We start from the raw sequence: 19,914 nt of genomic DNA on the forward strand, positions 1-19,914 counted from the left end.
TTCACGTCCCTGCTTGCTGTGACAGGAGTCCTCGGACACTTCATGACCGACATCTCCGTAACCGTTTGGCAATCGTTAAAGTTTCGCAGTTGCTGGTTTTCCTACTGGCGTCTTACAGCCTGGGGGGAAAGAGACAGCTCATGACAGGACACACACTTGACCTTTCCCTACACCCACTGGAGCCGCCAGCAGAGAGAGGCTCACACTTGGGCTGAGTGCCGCCCAGGTGGACACGGCCCCCGCGCCCGTGCTCGGAGGTGGCGGCACCCCGGAGAGAGGCGAGGCGGAGTGAGGCAGGCTACGCCAGCGCCCTGCGGGCAGAGGCAGGCCTGAGCCCAGTCAAGCTCTCTGGGCGTCCAGTCCAGGATGCCCCCGCAGGTTCACACCGGTACCGTAGTGGCCTTCCGTCGTTGAGAAATCGGTTCCATCATCCTCACAGAACGAGGGGTTTGGGGTTGTTTCAGCTACTTGCCCCTCTCCCCAAATTCAAAACGGAGCTTCAAGGTTCCACGTTCCGAGACTCCAGTTTCAACGTCTCGATCTATGTCCATGACTCCTCTGCCCTCTGCTGCACCCCCTTTCCTTTTACTACATGCCCGCCCTGGTCTTCCCGCCCACCCGGCAGACCCCCGTCTACCGCTCTCCCGAGCAGGCGTGACGAAGGGGCTCCGCAGGGTTGGGCACGGACACATGACGGGTAAGGATGCTGCTCAGTGCTCAGGGCTCCGTTCGACACAGTCGGCAGGTGATGCTTTTCCAGCGCCGACACCCTCCCCTTCTAAAGCCAGCCCTCAGCCCTAGGAGATGTGGCCCCACCTCTTCCTCTGGCACACTCTGGACTCTGGCACTCGCGTCCTGTCCACAGCGCCCCCACCCCTGGGGGTGAGCGGGTCCCCTGCGAGCCGACGGCCTCCGGAGAAGAGGAGGGTGGGACACTCCCCTGAGGACGCATCGTCTGCCACCACCCCCGAGTTCAGAGCGTGTGCGAGAGTGGGCGCCCGCCCCGCCCTGCCCCCGGGCCGGAAGGCACCGAGGGCCCAGGGACAGAATGAGTGTGAGGCTGGCATCATGAGCACGTGTGCCACACCCGCCGGTGCCCATGCCAAGGGCCGGGACCTGGGACCGTGAGTGGCCGGGTGGCGGCCTCCTGGTGGTGCAAGATGGCCTGTTTAACCATGTGGCGTTCTTCTGGCAAATTCCCTCGAACCTTCTCCCTAGTCCCCTGAGAAAGTCCGAGGTGACAGAACAGCTCTCAGTCTGTATCAGAACCCGACTGCGGTCCGCTCCGACCCGTACCTGGTGCCACAGCCCACCCTCTCGTCTCACTGCGTGTGGACAAGCGTCACACGGCACCCACTACGCCTAACTGAGCTGTACTCACCAAGCATGTCCTGTAGCTTTGTCACGACGGGCTCATTCACAGTAAGTACACACTCATTGTTTCTGGGGGAAAGAGCAACGAGCCTTCTCACCGCACAGACCGGGGGAGAGATAGCCTTCTCAGTCCCCGGTGCAGAGAGACGGCCTTCGGTTGGGTCCATGGCCCCTGGCCCCCTCCCGTCCCCCTTTCTGGCTTTTGGCTTCATTCCTTGGGCCACTGAAGAGACCCCCCACTGAGCTTTCTCACTCTCACATCTGTTCACGCAGAAGAGCTGTCTACCCCCGCACAGGTACGCATGTGTGTATTATATGTGTACGCACATATAAATGTACACACGCACACTACTCTGCACTCCCCAAGGTCTCTCTTACACTTTATGAACTTCAGCATTAGGCCAAAGTCAAGGGCTGGCCCGAAGCGCTGTCTTTCTTTGCTTCACTGTCACTTTTGTGTTTAACCGTGCAGAGCTCCCAGGGGAACGCCTCCCAGCGCAGCGGGAGGCGGGCAAGCGAAGCCCACCGCTGTGTCCCTCTGGGCTGTGGGCAGCTGTCACCAGCTGCCAGGGCCCCGCTGGCACCCACGGGAGTCTCCACTGCACTTACACCTTCTTCTTCTCTACCGCACCGAGCTTCACCAGAACCGCTAAGGCGTTCTTCTGCACGTCGGAAGACAGCACGTCGTAGCACTGCGAGGCACCTGCAACAGAGGCGGTGGGAGCGTCGGGACCGCTTCCGCTCTCGGCCAGAGAGGTCGCCGCCCACAGACACGCGACTGACCTTGATCGAGAAGCTGACTCGTGAACGTCCTAACTCTAGCCAAGTACTGCTTCTCGGTGAAGTGGTCTTCCTCTTCCTTCAGCAGGTATTTGCAAATGATCTGATTTTAAGAGGGAGGGTGAGGAGGACAGGGAGAGGAAACGGGCAGTCAGACACGACAGAACAGCAGACGAGCCTGCGTCACCTCGCTTCGGAGAATGACGCGTGTCAGAGCAGCCTCAGCCCCGGGAGGCTGGAGCACAGAACAGCTGCGGAACTGTTAAGTGCTCTGTTGAGCTCGTGTCACTGTTTACCATTAGAAACAAAGTTTTGCAATCGTATGGACAATTATTAAAATATAATGTTTACTTTAATGGGTTGCAAATTAAATGAATTACTATCAGGTTAATCTGTCTTATATTGCTTAGGAAGGAGGGCCCAGGTTTTTTGTGACTTTGTTTTTTCTGTAAAAGGACCTAACACCATGCTAGACCCCAAATACCTGGTGATTCCTACTACGAGCGGCGCCTACAGGCAGAGACAGTACTCACCCACTACCCCCCGAGGGCAAGGCTGTGTGCGTGGAGGCCACGGGGCCCCGTCAGCGACCACGGCACCCGGTGCCGGAAGTCGTCCCGGCGTCCCTTGCCAGCGCGGAGCTGACGGCCACGGAGGCCTCTCCTCGCAAACACACGGGCCCTGACGGCTTCCATCGCCCGCAGCCGGCCCCCTCCCCCACGGTGCAGGCACGGTTCCCGCTGGCCCGCACACCACCCGCTCCTCAATCCTCCTCCTCGGGGCTCTGCCACACCTTCAGGTATGCGCACCGGAACCTTTTCTTTTCCCTCCCAGCTGACTTTATGTGTCATTCAAATCTTGCACCTACTAAGTGCTACTCTGTGTCAAACACCTCGCTACACACCCTGAACGAACAAGTGTAAGGTAAGTGCAGCGGCACTTGGGTGTCCCTGTGGCTACAGGAAGACTGTGCTCCAAGGTGGCAGTAAGCTGTCATCCTCTTGGGTCTGCAATGGACCGGGTCTCCTCTGTGTGCAGGGAGCGAGGTCTCCCCTGACAGGGGACATCACTCACCCACTAATCGGCCCTCGTCCTCCCGTTCACCTGGGAGGATACCGCCCTCCCGGCCAGAAACAAGCACAGGGCAGGAAGATCTTACGGAAGGGCAACGGGGAGCTTGTGAAGTAAGTACGTACCTGGTAACACTCTATAAAAGGTTTAAAGAGTCCTATTAAAAACTCTAGCACGGTTTTTCCTTTCTCTGTCACTAGGATGTCCCTCGCTGTCATCTGAATGGTCTCACTTTTACTAAGCAGGTAGCAGCCTTCTTCAAAGTCCTGGGGGAAGTGGGAGACGGAATGTGTCACTCGGTCAGCACGCTGCCGTGTGTGGCCGGTGCCGGCGGAGCAGGAGGGCGCGAGCCCTGCCATGTTCCTCCCCAGAGGGCGCCGGCCATGACACGGGGGCCAGCCACGGGAGCCACACAGAACAGTTCGGGGCCCGTGGAACGACAGCCTGGGGGATGGACTTTCTTCCACTCTGCAAAGCCGCGTTCTTCAAGCGTAAAAAGGCAGTGCCAGCAGCAAGTCCCAAAACACTTAGAATCTCACTCAAAAGCCTGCACCCTGCCCTCCTGCTCGGCTGCAGGGCCCCCGTCCTCCTTAGCACAGCCTCCAGAGCCGGCCCTCCTGCCGAGGGTCCTGGCCACCCCCACCCCAGCGCCCAGCAGCCCAGCTCCGGCTCCAGGCACAGGCAGCCTCTCATCTTCAAGCGGCACACGCCACTCATTCCCACAGGCTGTTAACAAGAAAACGCGTGCTGGCTGGTAACGTTTTGTAAAATACAGCTGATTTACTCGGAGTGGCTGCACCACCAGTTCTGAGAACAACCCTCTTCTTCCCAACCCCTTGGTTACCGATCAGACTTAACCGAGAGCCAAGCCGAGCATGCTGGGTGGTGAGCGCCCAGCGGCGCGGCGCCCAGGCAGAAGGGGGCACACCGTGCACCCGTGGCCGACGCCCCAGCACTCGCGCCACACCTGTGCTCGCCCTCCGGCTGCGAGGACTTACCTGTAGCTCGCTTCCCGGAAGGAAGATGAACTCCTCCGACAAAAAGCCGCGCAGGAAGTGAAAGTAGCTGTAGATGTCCTCTGAAACACATTCATTACAGACATTACAACATTGTTCTTAAAACTTCAGGGAGTGGCAGGAAGTCCACGCTACTACCCCTAAAATGCGACATTCCGAGGACACTGCATGCACCTGTCAGGGACTGGAGGAGTGGAGGCCCCCAGTGAGAGCTACAGCCAATCCCAAGTTCAGCTGCAGAGCCAGCCGTGGTCCCAGTCTCAATGCCGAACCTCAGCTGTGACCAAACCCCTCCTCGGTCAGTCTGCAGTGAGCAAGACACCACACTCCCTAGAAACTGGGGGGCCCCCTTTGCCGACCCCAGGTCCCTGCAGAGATGAGACGGGTCCGTCATCCCTTCCGACTCTCTGCTCCCACCTCCTGACCACACCTGGGGCCCTGGGGCCCTTTGGCCCGGGAGCACACAGCAGAGAACGCTCTCTGGTTCCCCGGACGTGCAGGGCTGCCTGGCCCACCAGCTACAGAGGCTCCGCACCTTTCTGGCCTGTGCCGTGAACTGTCTCTTTAGAAAGACACACACACAGGCGACTGTCAGATGTCGCCTCCAGGCTTGGTGTGCCTACGATGCCCTGGAAGACCACGCGCATGCCCCTAGGTCACAGACGAACTCTGAGCACCACCTCAGCTGGAGCTGCAACAGAGACTTAGGGTCTCTGTGTCCTGAACTGAGTCCTCCGAGCTCTCTGGCCCACTCCTCCCTCAGGGACAAAGCGAGGGCACAGACTCAGGGCCTCCGAGGCTCCGCCCAAGGCTGCCGGTCTGGCTGAGGCCAGCACCTCTCCACTCCACTCCGAATGTCCCCGAGACTGACCCACGGAGCTCTGTGAACAAAACTGCAAGGGCCAACGTCCGGCCCACACTCCAGACCAGCTGACTCAGGGCTCCTGGGGGTGGGGCTCGCCCTCCGGTGCTTCGGCTGTGTGGCCTGGGCAGAAACCCCTGGCCTTGGCGACAGGCTCCCATGAGCAAAAACCGTGTTCTACTTTCATGCACACTGCGACCAGGGTGCCACTAGGGTGCCTGCCCGCCCCGTCTTGCCCAGTGAGGGAGCTGCCAGAGCAGAAAGAGCGTCCGGAGACCTCTGCTCCAGTCCCAGATCCTTCCCAGGTAATTATGCAACCTTCTATGCCTACTTTCCCATAGTTATAAAAGGAGAGGCTCAGGTTTCTTAGCAGATGGCCATGTATTTAGGGGGAAAACCTAACTTCTGAGTGTATGGGCCCCGACACTGGTGGCCGTGAGGGCTGCACACGTTGGGCTGAGCATTAACGGCTTCACTACGCACAACTGAACGGCCAGTCTCTTCCAAAATTCAAGACCACAGTCCCCGAGGTTACCTTTCCTGCACCCAGGGGCCATGTGCAACGCCAGCGCTACCAGGGAGGGACGCACGAAGGTGTTGAGCAGCTGGTTCCTGTAGGCCGCGCACGTGAGGAGAATGACGTGCTGGTGGATGAGGCCGTGGACCACTTCCGAGTCGCCGGAGTCCAGCTTCAGGGCCACCCGGTCTTTGACAAGGCTGGCGACGTTGTCGTGCAGGAGGATGCTGGACTGGACCACCTCGTCCGCGGGCTCGTCATCTGCACGCGAGACAATTCATTCAGGCCAACGGCAGAAAAGGGGGAGGGGGCGCTGCCGGGCCCCCACCCGTCCGTGCAGGCAGCCTGATGCGAATGCCAGATACTGGTTTTAGGCTCTTCCAACCGAGCTAAGGACATCACAGGTGAAGGGTGATTTATTTACTTTATTTTTATTACTATTACTTTTAATCCTCACCCAAGGATATGTGTATTGATCAGAGAGAGACAGAGAGAGAGTGCGTGTGTGCACAGAATATTGATCGGTTGCCTCCTCTACGTTCCCCAACGGGGGATCGAACCCACAACCTAGGTATGTGCCTTGACTGGGAATCAAACCCACACCCTTCTGTGGTACAGGGCAACGCTCCAACCGGCTGAGCCACACCAGCCAGGGCTGTGGAGGGTATTATAAAAATTCTGTTTCAAAAACCAAACTCTCTCTGTAAGGACATGTAACACATCCCCCCAAATTTTCCAGCCGTTCTGAAATGCCCGTCCGTTCCCACTCTGAAAACAAGTACTTGCTCAGGAACCAAGGGCACCCAGAGTTTTGTGAGCACGTCAAGCTGCCTGACTTGAAAGTTACGTATATGCGAGTTTAACAATACTAAGACAAGACGACCCATTAGTATCCATTAAAACATGCTTCACCCCACCCCTTGCTTAGACCAACTCCAAGCAGAATATCACTTTGCCACTTTACAGGTGAATCCAAGGGCAACGCAAAGCAGCCCCCCCCCACCCGGCGTCGAGCCTCCTGGAGTGCAGAGGGATGCCTTGGGGGTTCTCCGGTGTGCCTGCATCGGAGATCACTGAGGAAGTGGGCCCCCAGCAGTCCCCGATAACCCATGAACAGGCACCGTGATGTCCTGGAGATAACGCAGGAGCCTGGCTTACAGAAGCACAGGGAAGAGATGGAGGCATTTAATGCATCTTCTTGGCAGCGAGACTATTTTACTGTTCACCTGAACCGAAGGGCCGGGTGGCAGGCTAGTGGTCAGGCACGCTGCGCACGCAGGGCAGCAAATTCTGCCCGGGCTCCGGGGAAAGGACCAGGGAGAAGAGCGGGGTTTCCTCCGGAGGCCTCCCGGTCACTCTGCACTAACACGCCCTGTGCCAGCCGCCTGCTTGCGGTGATGACACAGAGTGTGATGGCACAGGTGGGAGAGGGGCAGGTTTATAGGTGTTTGTATGGGAAACAGCAGCACGGTAAGCAGTAACACAAGAGTAAACTGTTTCATACTCACAACTGTAAATCTACTTTTGCCCCACCCTGTATTATATGTGGTACATTTTTACATACATAATACAATATGTTCTATAACGATATACATCATAAAAAGCTCTAGAAATGAGAGCTTAACAATGTGCAATAATTTGATCGAAAATACAAAAACTGAGTACACATAACATTCTAACTTAGAGAGGATGTTTAATCACACCCACTATTACCGTACTTAGATACCAATGGCTTCTCACTTTGTAACAAGAGTTATTTCAGTGGCTGAGCCGATATTCCCAGCTATGGATTGGCATGTATTTGTCCCGTCTCGGAAGGAACAACACGGAAAGACAGGCGTCCGTGTGTTCTCATGCTCTGGGCCCAGCATGAGCTATGAGCTGGCCGTCTCATGACTTTCCATTCTGCCTTGTGTTTTAGCATCAGCCCGCGCTCTGCCTCCTGTCGGACCATTAAAGCACTGAGAACAGACACCGAGTTCACCTTTGCTTCCCCATCAGTGACCGACACTCGGCTGACAGCCTCTTCGGCAAGGAATTCCTCCTCAATACCGCCCAGCTCCACCCAGCGTGGCCCGGGCTTCTGCGTTTCTCATCGGGCACAATGGCCTCCCTGCCGCCCCCTCCCCACTGCTGTCCACCCTGAAACGGGTGCCAGGCTGCTTTCTGAAGGCCAGCTGGTCCTCCTTCCCTGCTTAGCACAGCCGACAGACAGCAGGGCAGACCCCACAGCACGCCGCAGGCTGGCAGGACCCCTCGGCCATCCGCCTCCCCCCAGGGCCCCATCCTCACTGTCCCCACCCCCGCAGGCCAGGCCAGGCCAGGCCAAGGCCCCAGCCCTCTGTCAGCAGCTCTCCTCTCCCACCTTCTTCCCGAGGACTCCTGTTTCCACCAGGGCGAACTCAGAGTCGTTCCTGCACACCCGCCCCCGAGTGCGGGCCCTCCCCTCTGCAGTGTCCTCGGCCCGGCTGCAGCCCTCTGTCCTCACTGGTCTGCACGGCGCCCACCCCTGCCCTGGACGCACCAGGAGGGCCTGCAGGACAGGCGCTGCACCTTGCTCATCTCTGCCTCCCTGGCATCACCAGCACCAACGAGGTGCCCGACGCAGGTTCCGTGCGTGAGCAGCAGGTGCCTGACTGCAAGTAACTGCCTGGTCTTAGCAGGAATTGCACTTCCAACTGCAGTCTCCACAATTTTAAATCAAAAAGGTTGAAAACTTGAGCTGATTATTGTCATCCACACCCCAGCTCCCAGCACAGTACCCATAACTCCAACGAACTTTCCACAGAGTTGCCATTAATACTCACAACAGTGAGGCAAACAGGTTGCAGATACCATGCGGTTTAAAAAGACCTGCGTGTAGCGGGAAGCTATGCGAAGCACATAAAGACTCAGTATTTATTCTCCCTTCCGCTAGGTGCCCAGGAGGCCGTGTTCTGCTCGGTCCTCGGGACAGAGTGCCATGGGGAGAAGTGACACGCAGACAGTTATTCTCAGAAAAACCAACGTGCAAGAGTGGTAAGAACGGATTAGGTTTCCTTTCTCTCTCTGAACAATGCTTGGCTCTCTCAGTCCTCTGCAGCTTTTTCACGTCTAGGCTACACCTTCCCCAAACTGGGAGGAAGAAGAGCTGGCATTCTCCTCCCGTGCATCCCACGGACGTACCTGGCCAGCTGAGAAAGCCCCCGAAGGTCTGGGTTAAGCCCTTCAGCCACAGAGTCTTCTCTACCAGCGCGCTGAAGCCCACGGACGGCCGGTTCTGCAGCAGGACCGCCGCGACAAGCACCCACGGGCTCAGCACCAGGTTCTGGATCTGCAGAAGCTGCACTCTGTAGGCCACCTCGGTGACAAAGGTGTGAGTGTCCCCCGACTGCTTCTGCGGAATGTACCTGGAGGCAGAGGACAGCAGGTTACAGCTCTGCCACCGAGATGAGTGCGAAGGGAGGGGGGCAGGAGGGGCCCGGTCCCCCAGACGGCTTCTCGGACTTTGTGCCAGCCAAGCTCTCCCAGGTCCCCTTGCAGGGAGCCTGCCCAGGCTTACTCTCTCCGTGTCTCCAGGCAGGCTCTTGATGGGCGACAAAAACACTCAAGAAAACAGGGTCCTATTATCTCTGCTTTGGTTGCTTCTGTGAAAACCGAGCAGAAGGAACCACTCTGTCTCTCCCAGACCCATGGGACTCAGACCCCCCCCCCCTCGGGAACGCACGGATCAGGTCACAGGGTAACTGCTCCTGTCCGCACTGGACAGGTGTCCAGGGCGCCTGACTGCCATGCTGTCCCCGACAAGCTTCAGCGCACCTACGGGGCACTGCCATGACCCTCATCCCACAGGGTCCTGAGGCATGGACCGCCAAGCTGAATCAGACGACACTGGGCACCTATAGGGCTGGCTGGGGCAGGAAGGCACATCTGACCTAGAAGCCAGCCACGTAATCAGGTGGCTCAACATAAAAGCCGTAGCCAATGAGGGTGCCCCGTTTGAGGTAACAACCTGATCTGAGCTCTACAGAGAGAAAGCTGTGAGAACCAAAGCAGACACCCACTCCGCAGGCTCACGGAGCTGCCAGTGAGGGGCTGGCTGCTGTGGGGCCGATGGGGGACCCGTGACTCAGGAACGATGCTGCAGTCACACGCTGCCTGGCTGGGCCAGCGCTTCCTGTCTCCCTGGCTTCCCCAGGTCTGTTTCTCGTAGTTAAGAAAACCTAAATGTGTGTCATACCTGCATCCTGAAAGAACCTAATTCACTTTCTTGCTCATAAAACTCCCCCCTTCCTGAGAACAGAAACTCACTCCTACTCGTTATTATTATAATACGATCCTTTCTGGGATCTAAACTATTCCGTGTGCACACCAGCTGGCCTACCACTTCCGTACGCTCACTCGTTAACAACGTGTCCCCCCACCCCCCCGCCGCGAGTCGGGTCCCGGCTGCCCTCGGAAGGAGGACCACTGCCTGACTTCGCACAGTCGGCACATGTGCCCTGCAGCTCACTGTTTTTGGCAAACATGGTAATTCTTCAATTGAGGCTTCGTGCTTCCCGACCGTGTGATCTCAGATAACCACGTTTCAGTTCTAGAAGCAGTCCAGAAAACCAGTCCCCACTCTCGGATGTTCACCCTTGTTTCTGCGTCAGTTACGGAAACACCAGCCTCGCACCTGGGAACCAGGTTGTACGGGCTGCGGCTCATCCTGCCCGCGGCCAGGGACCGCAGGGACAGGGGGTCTCCGAAGTACACGTGGACGCTGCCAAAATTTTCGGAGAGAATCTTCCTGGCTTTCAGCAACCCCTAGCAGCGTCACAGCAGGGGAAAGGAAAATGGAAAGAAGTAAATCAGGAAATTTGTTGATGTGTAAACTAGCGTTTCCCTGAAATCCCAACAAAATCGGGGGTGGCCACCCTTTACGTACAGTGGTGGACTCTTTCGGCTTGGGGACCCCGAGAAGCTCGTACGCATACAGAGTTTCCTCCAATATCTTATCGTAACTGATGCTAATGGGAACAAGGTAGGTGTCAAAAACTTCTTTTTTGAGAAATGGTTCCATCACGATATTCAGAAGACCTGTAAACATCAGGAGAAATGGTTTTTCATAAATACCAGTCTGAACACGAGAGCACAGGAACAGGACTATATGGAAAGTGCACCTTACATACAAGCCCATGAACAGACCGGCGTACACAGTCACACTTACGAAGAAAACAATACTTTGCAAAAGAGGTGTCAAGTGCATTGAGCAGCTATAGGGACACCGCGCCCAAACCTCTGGGTCTCTACTTCTCCCCCGGTTTGTAAGCCACCTACCGAATTTAGGGGTCAAGGTCTTGGCAGAGCGGCTTCTTGTCCCTTCGAGGAAAAATTCAACAGGAGCATAACCATTCTTTAAAGAGAAAACACAAACAAACAAAACAAAACACAAAACCCATTGCCTACGCTCCAAGTGATAAAGGCTTCTTCTGGCTCTGCCCCCCCAGCTCCCGGGTGGCCGGCGGGAACACAGGCCACTCCCGTGAGACTCCGACAGGAGAGGCACACAGAGGAGGCGGCCCTCTCAGTGCACGTCCCTCCAGGGGGAAAACGCCGCTCAGCGGTCCACGGGGAGCTTAAGCATCCAAACGCGATCTTTCAGCAAACTTCAGTGGGAAGAACACACAGCTGGAAAGCACGTGGTGCTTCTGTGCATTTACCCGCAGCATGGTCTTCACGTACTCCGAGAACACCGCCCAGTAGAGCCGGTTGCCGCGGAAGGTGCGCCGCATGAAGAAGGCGCCCGCCATCCGCAGCAGCTCGCCGACCATCTTCATGCCCAGGAAGTCTGAAACGGGGAGCGGCGGGGTCAGCGCCAGCCCTCGGAGCCGGGAACCTGCTGCAAGGCTCCAAACTCAAACTCCATTGAGAAAGATCTCGCGTATACAAGACACGCCCGAGGAGTTAATATTTCCTGAAACTCAGATCCCCAAGGAGAGACGTCTAGTCGGATTACAGAGAAGAAGGGACCCTGTGGACAGGTGCTCGCTGGGAGGTCACCCTGTGTGCCCTCCGCACACGGCTGCGTTTACCATGGGACCAGCCGGAGACAGAGGCCCGCCGCCAGGCACGGTGATGGCCGCCAACAGTGTCAGCACGCCGACGTCCCCAGTCAGCACTGCTGCTGACTCCACAGACCGACAGGCGTCCACCACACGCCCACCACGCCCTGGACGGCCAGGCCAGCACGCGCCCACTCTCGTTTCCACCCAGCAGGTGGAAACATACGCCTCTTCTCAGAGGCACCGACCTAACCGAGCAAGCCCTGGAGAAGGGGAGGAGGTCTGCCTCTGGTTTTACCACAGTCCCTCTTTCCCTTCCCCTCACTTTCCAGTAGCCTCCTCCCATGTCTGCACAGATGGGCACGCCTTTAAAGTGCTCAAGTCCCAGCAGTTTTTCCTCACTGTTCACCGCACTCATTAACAAAGGCACAACCTTAAACCCACTGCCCTGGAAGACAGTAAAGAAACAGCTCATTTGCCTTGGCAACCCTACTTTTGGGAATCACTGCTAGAGGAATAGAAGCACTGATATAGAAACATACTGCAAAACTGTTTGCAACAGCAAACCCAGAGTATCATGCATCTACCACTGAATACTCTACAGCTATTAGACGTGTCAGACATGAAGTTGGACTCTTATCTAACACCGGGGACAATAATTAACTCGAAATGGACCAAAGGTCTACACGTGAGACCTAAATCTATGAAACTCAGAAGAAAGCCTCATGACATTGCATTTGGCAGTGTTCTCTTGGATATGACACCAAAGGCACAGGCAACAAGAGAAAAAAGCAAATGATGGACTACATCAGAGTCAGAAACTTCTGTGCATCAACGGACACAGTTGACAGGGAAAGTTGGCCCATGGAAGGGGAGGAAATATTTGCAAATCATACATCTGACACGGGGTTGACATCCAGAACACATAAAGAATTCCTATAATGCAACAACAAAAAATAAACAAGCAGATTTAAAAATGGGCAAAGGATTCGAATAGGTATTTCTCTTAGGAAGACACAGTAACAGTCACCACGTATATGAAAAGATGCTCAGCGTCACATCATTGGGGAAGTGAAGTCACTCCTGGTGGTGTGAAGATCTGCACACACACACACACACACACACACACCCAGCAAACCAGAAAACAGCGAGAACTGGTGAGGCTGTGGAGAGACTGGAACCCCGCGCGCTGTGAGTGGGAAGGCAAAAGGCTGCAGCCACCGTGGAAAACAGTGTGCGGGTTCTCAAAAAATTAAAAATAGTATCACCACAGAGCCCAGCAATTCTGCTTTGGGGAGCACACTGGGAGACTGAACGCACAGCCCTGAGTAGACTTCCGTGCCCTGCTGTCCACAGCGGCGTTACTCAGAACAGCCAAAAGGCAGAAGCAACCCTACCGGCCATCGATGGGTGGGTGTGTAACACAACGTGGTCTACACACACATCGGAACATTATACAGCCTTAAAAAGGAAGGGAATGCTGACACAGACCACGACGTGGGCGAACCTGGAAAACACCATGCTGAGTGCAGTAAACCGGTCACAGAAGGGCAAATGCTGTGTGATTCCACTGATACGAGGTGTGTAGAGGAGTCACATTCACAGAGAGGGGGTACAGCAGCTGCCAGGGCCTTGGGGGCGTGTACCCGGGGGAGCCCAGTTTAATGGGGACAGCGTGCCAGCGCCGCAGGATGGGAGGACTCCTGCAGGTGCTGGTGGTGACAGCGGCATGATGCGATGTCCTTAGTGCCACAGAACCGTGCGCTCGGACGCGGGTGACGTGGTAAATGTCACGTTCTGTGTATTTTACCACAGTGTAAAAACATACTTAAAAAAATTCAGATGTATTTACTGACCTGCAGTCTTCGGTATATTACCAAAGTAAACAAAGCAAAAGGCAGGTAATGCACAAAGGGAGTATAATCCCCTTTTTCAACCCAAACCAGAAACCCTACAGTGCATGTCCTTGCACGCCTGTGGGCATGGCACAGGGGACACGTCCTTACACGCCTGTGGGCATGGCACAGGGGACATGGGGAGCATGCCCTACGCCTGCAGGCAGAAGGGAGGGGCTATCCTCCCCGTCTTCTTCAAATTCCTCGGCAAGGCTGAAGTCACTGTGGTGCTCGTTTTAATTTTTACAATGGGAAAAAACAAAGAGCCACACATACCCACTCCCGCGGCGATGACCGGCACGGGCAGGTCGTAGCTGTACAGGAGGAAGGACAGCATCAGGAAGTCGATGTAGCTCCGGTGACTGGGCAGCAGGACGACCGGGTGCTCCTGGATGGCTCGCTGCAGCTTTAGAGGAAGCAACGCGACGTGTTCGTGATTTCGGGTTTTAACTGAATTTACGGGGTGGCCCTGACTAACAAAAGTGTACGGGTTTCAGGTGCACAGCTCTACAACAATGTAGGTTTTCGCGTGACTGCAATCGCACCTCCAACCAGAACACGAAGGGTGCGGGCCTGTGGCGGGCAGGTGACAGTGTCTCTGCCCTTACGGCACGCACAGCACTCCCCTCAGAGGTCTCGTCGGACGACCTCACGCGATGCAGGCACGTGAAAAAGGTGCGTTTTTATGGATCTTCAGAATAACAGCGATGATCACAAATGCACGTGAGTTGGGCATCACATTAAGCGTTTTATGTGCCAAGCTTTCACACACACTGTTCACCACCACACACTGACGGGCAGCCTGAGCTCCCTTGTCTGTGACACGGTCATGCGTCTAGTAAGTGACAGAGCTGGGGACAGAGGTGAAGTCGATCTGAACTGAAAAGTCAGCTGTTAACTGCTGTACCAGACTGGCTGTCCACAGAGAGAGAGAACAAACTTCTCCCTGGGCAGAAAGTCTATGAATTTTGAGGACCAATGAGGGGAGCGATATTACCAGGGAGGAGGAGGGCCACATGGCTGGGAGGGATGCACCTAGCTGCCAGATGCGGTCCCGAGGCCGTCAACCCCCACAACGGTCACTGCAGTCAGTTAAGACTCGGCCCGCCCACACGCCTCAGCCCCACAGGCTGCGGCCCCACACGCCACGCCAGTCATTCTCTGGCAGAGATCCAGCGAGTGCCGGCCATCTACAGAGAGTCACGGGGGAAGAAGCTGGGGGACGTTTTTCCTTACGGGAAACAGCAAACGGGTAACAGAGTGATGTGATTAGAAAAAGCACCATTTGGCAATCATTACAGTAACAGCTGGTTCAGGAAAAAATCAATCAGTGGTCATAATTCTCAAAGTACCTCTCCACAAGATACTTATTGATCACAAAGTGGAGAAACCTGGCGAATACCGCCTTAACCCACTGATGCAAGGGAGTGGACACCGCCCGACATGGGACAGACGGACACCGTGTGTCCAGCTCTGATGCACGGAGGAATCAGCATCGCCTCCGCGGTGGGCCTGCCCACAGGCTATGGCCCGAGCCTGCTGCCGAGAAAACGTCACTCTAACTCCCATCGAGGGGCCCACACAATAACCGGTCTGTTCTCTCTGCAAATAAGACCATGAAACGCAGAGACCAGGCAACGGGCCCGGACTGAAGGAGTCACGGGGGATGGAAGCCGAGGGCAACCACACAGCTGCAGGGCAGGGGGCGGCAGGGACGGCAGCCTTGTATCAAGGTTAAACTGCTCACATTGATAACTGCACCGTAAACGAATGTCCTCGTTTATACAGGAGACACAGAACGTTGAGAGAAGGGTAAAGGAAATGTGGGGGAGTCTGGGCGAAGCCTACACAGAAATAACTTGTTTACTGCTGTAACTTTGTGAACACCTGTACTTCCGTAACTCTGTGACGTTAGCTTCGTCTGCCAGTCTTACCCGCCCGAGCAGGTTAGTCTGGAGTCTCTCGGTCTGAAGGCCAAAGGGGCAAACGCCACCCTGCACACAGGCGGAGCTGCTCCTGCCGGAGGGAGGCCTGCGGACCGGGCCTGCCCACGTGGTGCGGGGCGAGGAGTCTTGGAGTTCACCAAGTAGCTCACCAAATAGTGAGGGTGGAAGAAGGGACTGTTCATAAGAAGCAGTACTCACCTTCTGAATACCTTCTTCATTGACACACACTTTTGAGAAAATCTGCTTAAATATCTTGCTCAGGGTGAAGGCCAAAAACCGGATGGCTCCCAGCCGCAGCTTGTGGCTCATCTCGTCCAAGATCTGGGAGGCCTCCTCGCGGAGGGCGCCCGCGGACTGGAAGGGCTCCCTGGAGAGCTGAAAGGGAAGAGAGAGTGGGGCTACGTTTCTAGAAAAAAAAAAAAAGGGGGGGGACGCCAGAGCCCTCGTTACTCAAGCCAGTTCTGAATGGACCGATATTTTTAAACTCAAAAATGGTATGTTTTCTCCTTAAGTTAAACGCACACTTACTTTCCAACAAAAGCAGATAAGCGGCCCTATTTAGACAAGCTAAAAGACTCGAAATTCAAGCAGACTCAGCTTTGCAGGACAGCATCTGAGACCTAGGAGCACCTCTCACCCTCCACTGGAGGCGGTACACCCAGGAGCCAGGGCCCTAGACCCACGTCTCTTAAATCTGTCTGTGTCTCATCTTCTACCACCGCTTAGCAGTCTGGGAACTGCAGTCCCACACGGGGACTATTGAAAGAGCATCGTAAGTAGATTTCTTGTCTCCATTTAACAAAATGGGTTTCTAGAACATAAACGGGTCACACGAACTCCAACTTGAAATCCTGCAATGGCTTTGCCCAGAACTGAATTCCTCTATGGGGCTTACAAAGCCTTCGGGACAGAGGCCCTGCCTACCTCCCCAGTCTCCATTCCACTGCCGCCCCTTCTTTGCTTCCTCGGCCTGCGCGCACTGAACCACTTTCAGCGCTGAGAGCATGCACGTTCTCCGGTCCGTGAGACAAGCTGGTGGCCCCCGAACCCCTCCAGACCCTGGAACCGGCTTCTTTAAAGACTACTGAAGGCAGGCTCCCTCCCTGACATTCTGATGTGGTTCGTGTGGGGTGAGATCAATGCTCGGGAACTTTTAAAAGCCCCCGAGTGATTTTAATGTACAGTGAGGTTTGAAAACCACAGGGAAAAGTTACGGTATGTGCGCTGCTGGGAATACTGTTTTTCACGTACTTCACCTGGAAGACCCCTCACCATCTTCCAGGCCTCATTTAAAGATATCCCTCTCCAGCTTCCGACACAGAGTCAGCTCCCCATCTAACTGGTGGGCCCGCGTGTCTGGCGCCGTAACTGATTATAAAACTGTCACCATTCCCCATCAGACTACACCCCAAGGACCAGGAGCTCTGCTCAGCTTCCTCACTGCCAGACCCCCGAGTGTCTTGCCCAGAAACTAATGCACGCTGTGGCTCTCATAACCATTGGATGGTAGCTGGCCCTAAAAAGATACATTAAAGATAGCAAAACGCAGCCACAGAATCAAGAAGAGAAGGAACTTGTTGACAGTGAGCAACCCTGGCTGTGGCTGAAGAGGGACTCACTCACCTGTTTGATGACATAGACCACCGCTTCAGAGCTGAGCACGCTGCTTTTAATGTCGCTGGGCTTGCACGGGACGATCCCCTTGTACAGGAGAGGGGTGTAACACTTCATCGCGAACTTCAAGTCACTGATGTGCCTCCTTTCCTCTAAAATGTCTTCAAACTCATCCCACTTTTTGGGCTGCTTCTGCGGATGAGGCGAATGAAAGAAAGTAATGTACACACTGTAAAATAAATTAGGACAGAATAGGGCTATACTTGTACGGTTTCATTTTTACCGAAATTTTCATTCTGGGACACGTGAATAGGACCAGAGTGATCTGATGTTAGAGCTTTGTATACCAAGAAAAAATGCAACCAGGGTCAGCACACTGACACTGAATAATCACAGCGTTTTTTATTTTTATATTTCTGGCAGCTATCTGTGTAAAGCCAGGGCCCCTCTTGGGAAGGTTACAAAACAGCAGAGACGAGACGTTAAGCGGTGGAGGAATCTGACCAATCTTACAAGGTTTCACCAATCACATCGATAAGCTTGCTTTGTCTGCTTCCACTTAGCTTTAAAAATTACATCAAAGCATACCTCAGAAACTCAAAATTTTGTCAAGTCAAATAAAACTACGTGGGTGCCCACAGAAGGAAGATTCACTCGAGAAAAAAGCGCTCCCACAGAGGCTGCCATCGAGCAGCCCGCATCTGCTGCGATGACTTCATCTCCTTTCCACGCTCTGCGGTTCGGCTCCCACCACCGCTCCTGCAGCGGCTGTCTATCGGCTGCCGGTGACTTCTGCACTGTTAGTTCTTAGAAGTCTGTTTTTATGACTATAAAAGTCACAAGAGTAATAACAGTCACAGCTAACACACACAGTTGCTTACTAAATGTCGGGCTCTATTGTAAGAACTTTACATCCATTAAGGAACAATCTTATTTTTTTAAAAGATCTTATTTATTTATTTTTTAGAGAGAAGGGAAGGGAGGGAGAAAGGGAGAGAAATAGCAATGTGTAGCTGCCTCTCACGTGGCCCCCACTGGGGACCTGGCCTACAACCCAGGCACGTGACCTGACCAGGAATCGAACTGACAACCCCCTGGTTCGCCACCCACACTCAATCCACTGAGCCATACCAGCCAGGGCAGAACAATCATTTTTACATGCTAATGCATATTTTAAAGAGGTACAGTCCTCACAACAAACCCAGGAGAGCTATGAGGCAGTTTTGATTAGAACCCTCATTCCACAGCGGGGAAGCCGAGGCCCGGGGAGGAGAAGCAGCCCTGCCGAGGCCCCGCCCCACCACCGAGCATTCCCCCAGTTCCCACAGCCCGGCGACACCCAGACCTGCAGCCCCCTACTAGCCAGACGTCCTGTGGCTCCCCTCGTCTTTGCTCAAGTGGTGGCCACCTCTAGGGATAACTCTCATGATCAAGTACTTGAGCACCTACCGTATGCTTGGCACTGCGGTGAGTGCTGGGATTACAGACTCAGTCTCTTTTGGGAGTAACCAGATGCATGCTGGGCCTTTACAAACGGCCCTTCCCTGCTGGTCACCTGGAAAATGCTCTGCCATCAACAACAGCTCCTGTTCACCTCCTGCACCGTTTTCTGATTCTCCCGGAACCTACACTGAACTGGTCATCTTCTCCATTGAGTTTTTACTGAACCGTCAATACGTCTTCATGATGGCATGTAAAATGGTCAATAAATGGGTGTTTGGTGCCCCCCGCCCCGGCCAAGAGTGTGAACTTCTTGTCTGGGTAGGTAATGTGTCTTACATGTTTTTGTATTCCCAGTTCCTGGTAGGAATGCCATCGTTACAGAATGTAAAGGAAAGTTACTGAGTGAAGGTACTTCTCAAACCCTGTTGATGATTCCCTGCTATTCACAGGCTCAAGGTCAAACTGCTGCCCATCTGGCCCTCACCTAATGTCTAAGCCAGTGACTCTTAACCCAGGTTGCACATTAAAATAACCCGTGACACTGAAAAAATACCGATGCCCAGGCCCCCTAGAGATTCTTGATTAATTTGGTCTCTGAGAGCTGCCTGGGCATCAGAATTATTTCTGAAAGTACGCCAAGAGGTTCCTACACACAGGCTGATTAATTAATTGTCCTTCCCTATATCATGCTGGAGAAGCATTTACCCTGAGAAATAAATACGTTTACATGGCTACTCACCCATGAGCACAGTAGAGAGGCGGCCAAGTAAGATGTGGGTGAAGTCTTTTCCTCCCACTCTGTTTTCCTATCCTATCTCATCTAGGCCTGCCCTGATCCACAGCCCACCCAGCAGCCCTCCCTCCCCTTGCACTTCCTTTCCCTTCACCTGATGTTGACTGAGACCCACAACTACCAGGCGCTGTCCTACAGGCTGAGAATACAGCAGGGCCAGAGCGGGCCAGGAATGTGCCCCGAGGAAGCTCGCTCCCTGAGGAAAGATAGTGCTTTCACAGGGGCACTCTGCCAGCGCCAGCAGCAGCACCAGCAGCAGCCGCAGCTGCACCAGCAGTAGCGGGCCGCTGCTGCCGTGGGACTGTGGGAGAGCCCTGCCTCACAGCATTGGCCCCCTTCTGGGCCATACAAGTGTGCTCCCTACCATAGCGGATTTTGAGCTGCCAGCACAACCCCACTGGACACAGAGTGGGGAGAGGTGTGCAATCGGCCGCTGTTTCATGGGCTCTCCACCTCACAGCGTGATCGATCACCTGACCTGGGCAAACTCAAAAGCACAAAGAGTGAAATTTCGGAAGAAAATTAGGAAGTGCTGAGATTTGAGTATATATCACTTTTGTTTTTAACAGGATTTACT

General features: G+C 54.7%; 1 protein-coding gene across 1 annotated transcript in view; it reads right to left on the bottom strand.

Moving 5' to 3' along the window:
- Nucleotides 1-19,914, bottom strand: part of GNPAT (glyceronephosphate O-acyltransferase) — a 23,260-nt gene continuing 3,346 nt past the window's right edge. The window contains exons 2-16 of the mRNA XM_028531195.2: nt 17,111-17,293; nt 15,686-15,862; nt 13,818-13,947; nt 11,305-11,432; nt 10,922-10,997; nt 10,530-10,681; nt 10,278-10,408; nt 8,786-9,009; nt 5,639-5,881; nt 4,224-4,303; nt 3,351-3,491; nt 2,158-2,257; nt 1,984-2,077; nt 1,382-1,443; nt 1-119 (exon numbers count right to left, since the gene is read on the bottom strand). Coding sequence (XP_028386996.1) covers nt 76-119; nt 1,382-1,443; nt 1,984-2,077; nt 2,158-2,257; nt 3,351-3,491; nt 4,224-4,303; nt 5,639-5,881; nt 8,786-9,009; nt 10,278-10,408; nt 10,530-10,681; nt 10,922-10,997; nt 11,305-11,432; nt 13,818-13,947; nt 15,686-15,862; nt 17,111-17,293 — 1,965 coding nt within the window. The 3' untranslated portion in view covers nt 1-75. The remainder of the gene's footprint in view (nt 120-1,381; nt 1,444-1,983; nt 2,078-2,157; nt 2,258-3,350; nt 3,492-4,223; nt 4,304-5,638; nt 5,882-8,785; nt 9,010-10,277; nt 10,409-10,529; nt 10,682-10,921; nt 10,998-11,304; nt 11,433-13,817; nt 13,948-15,685; nt 15,863-17,110; nt 17,294-19,914) is intronic.

This window comes from Phyllostomus discolor, chromosome 15, assembly GCF_004126475.2.
Source record: "Phyllostomus discolor isolate MPI-MPIP mPhyDis1 chromosome 15, mPhyDis1.pri.v3, whole genome shotgun sequence".
NCBI classification, from domain to species: domain Eukaryota; kingdom Metazoa; phylum Chordata; class Mammalia; order Chiroptera; family Phyllostomidae; genus Phyllostomus; species Phyllostomus discolor.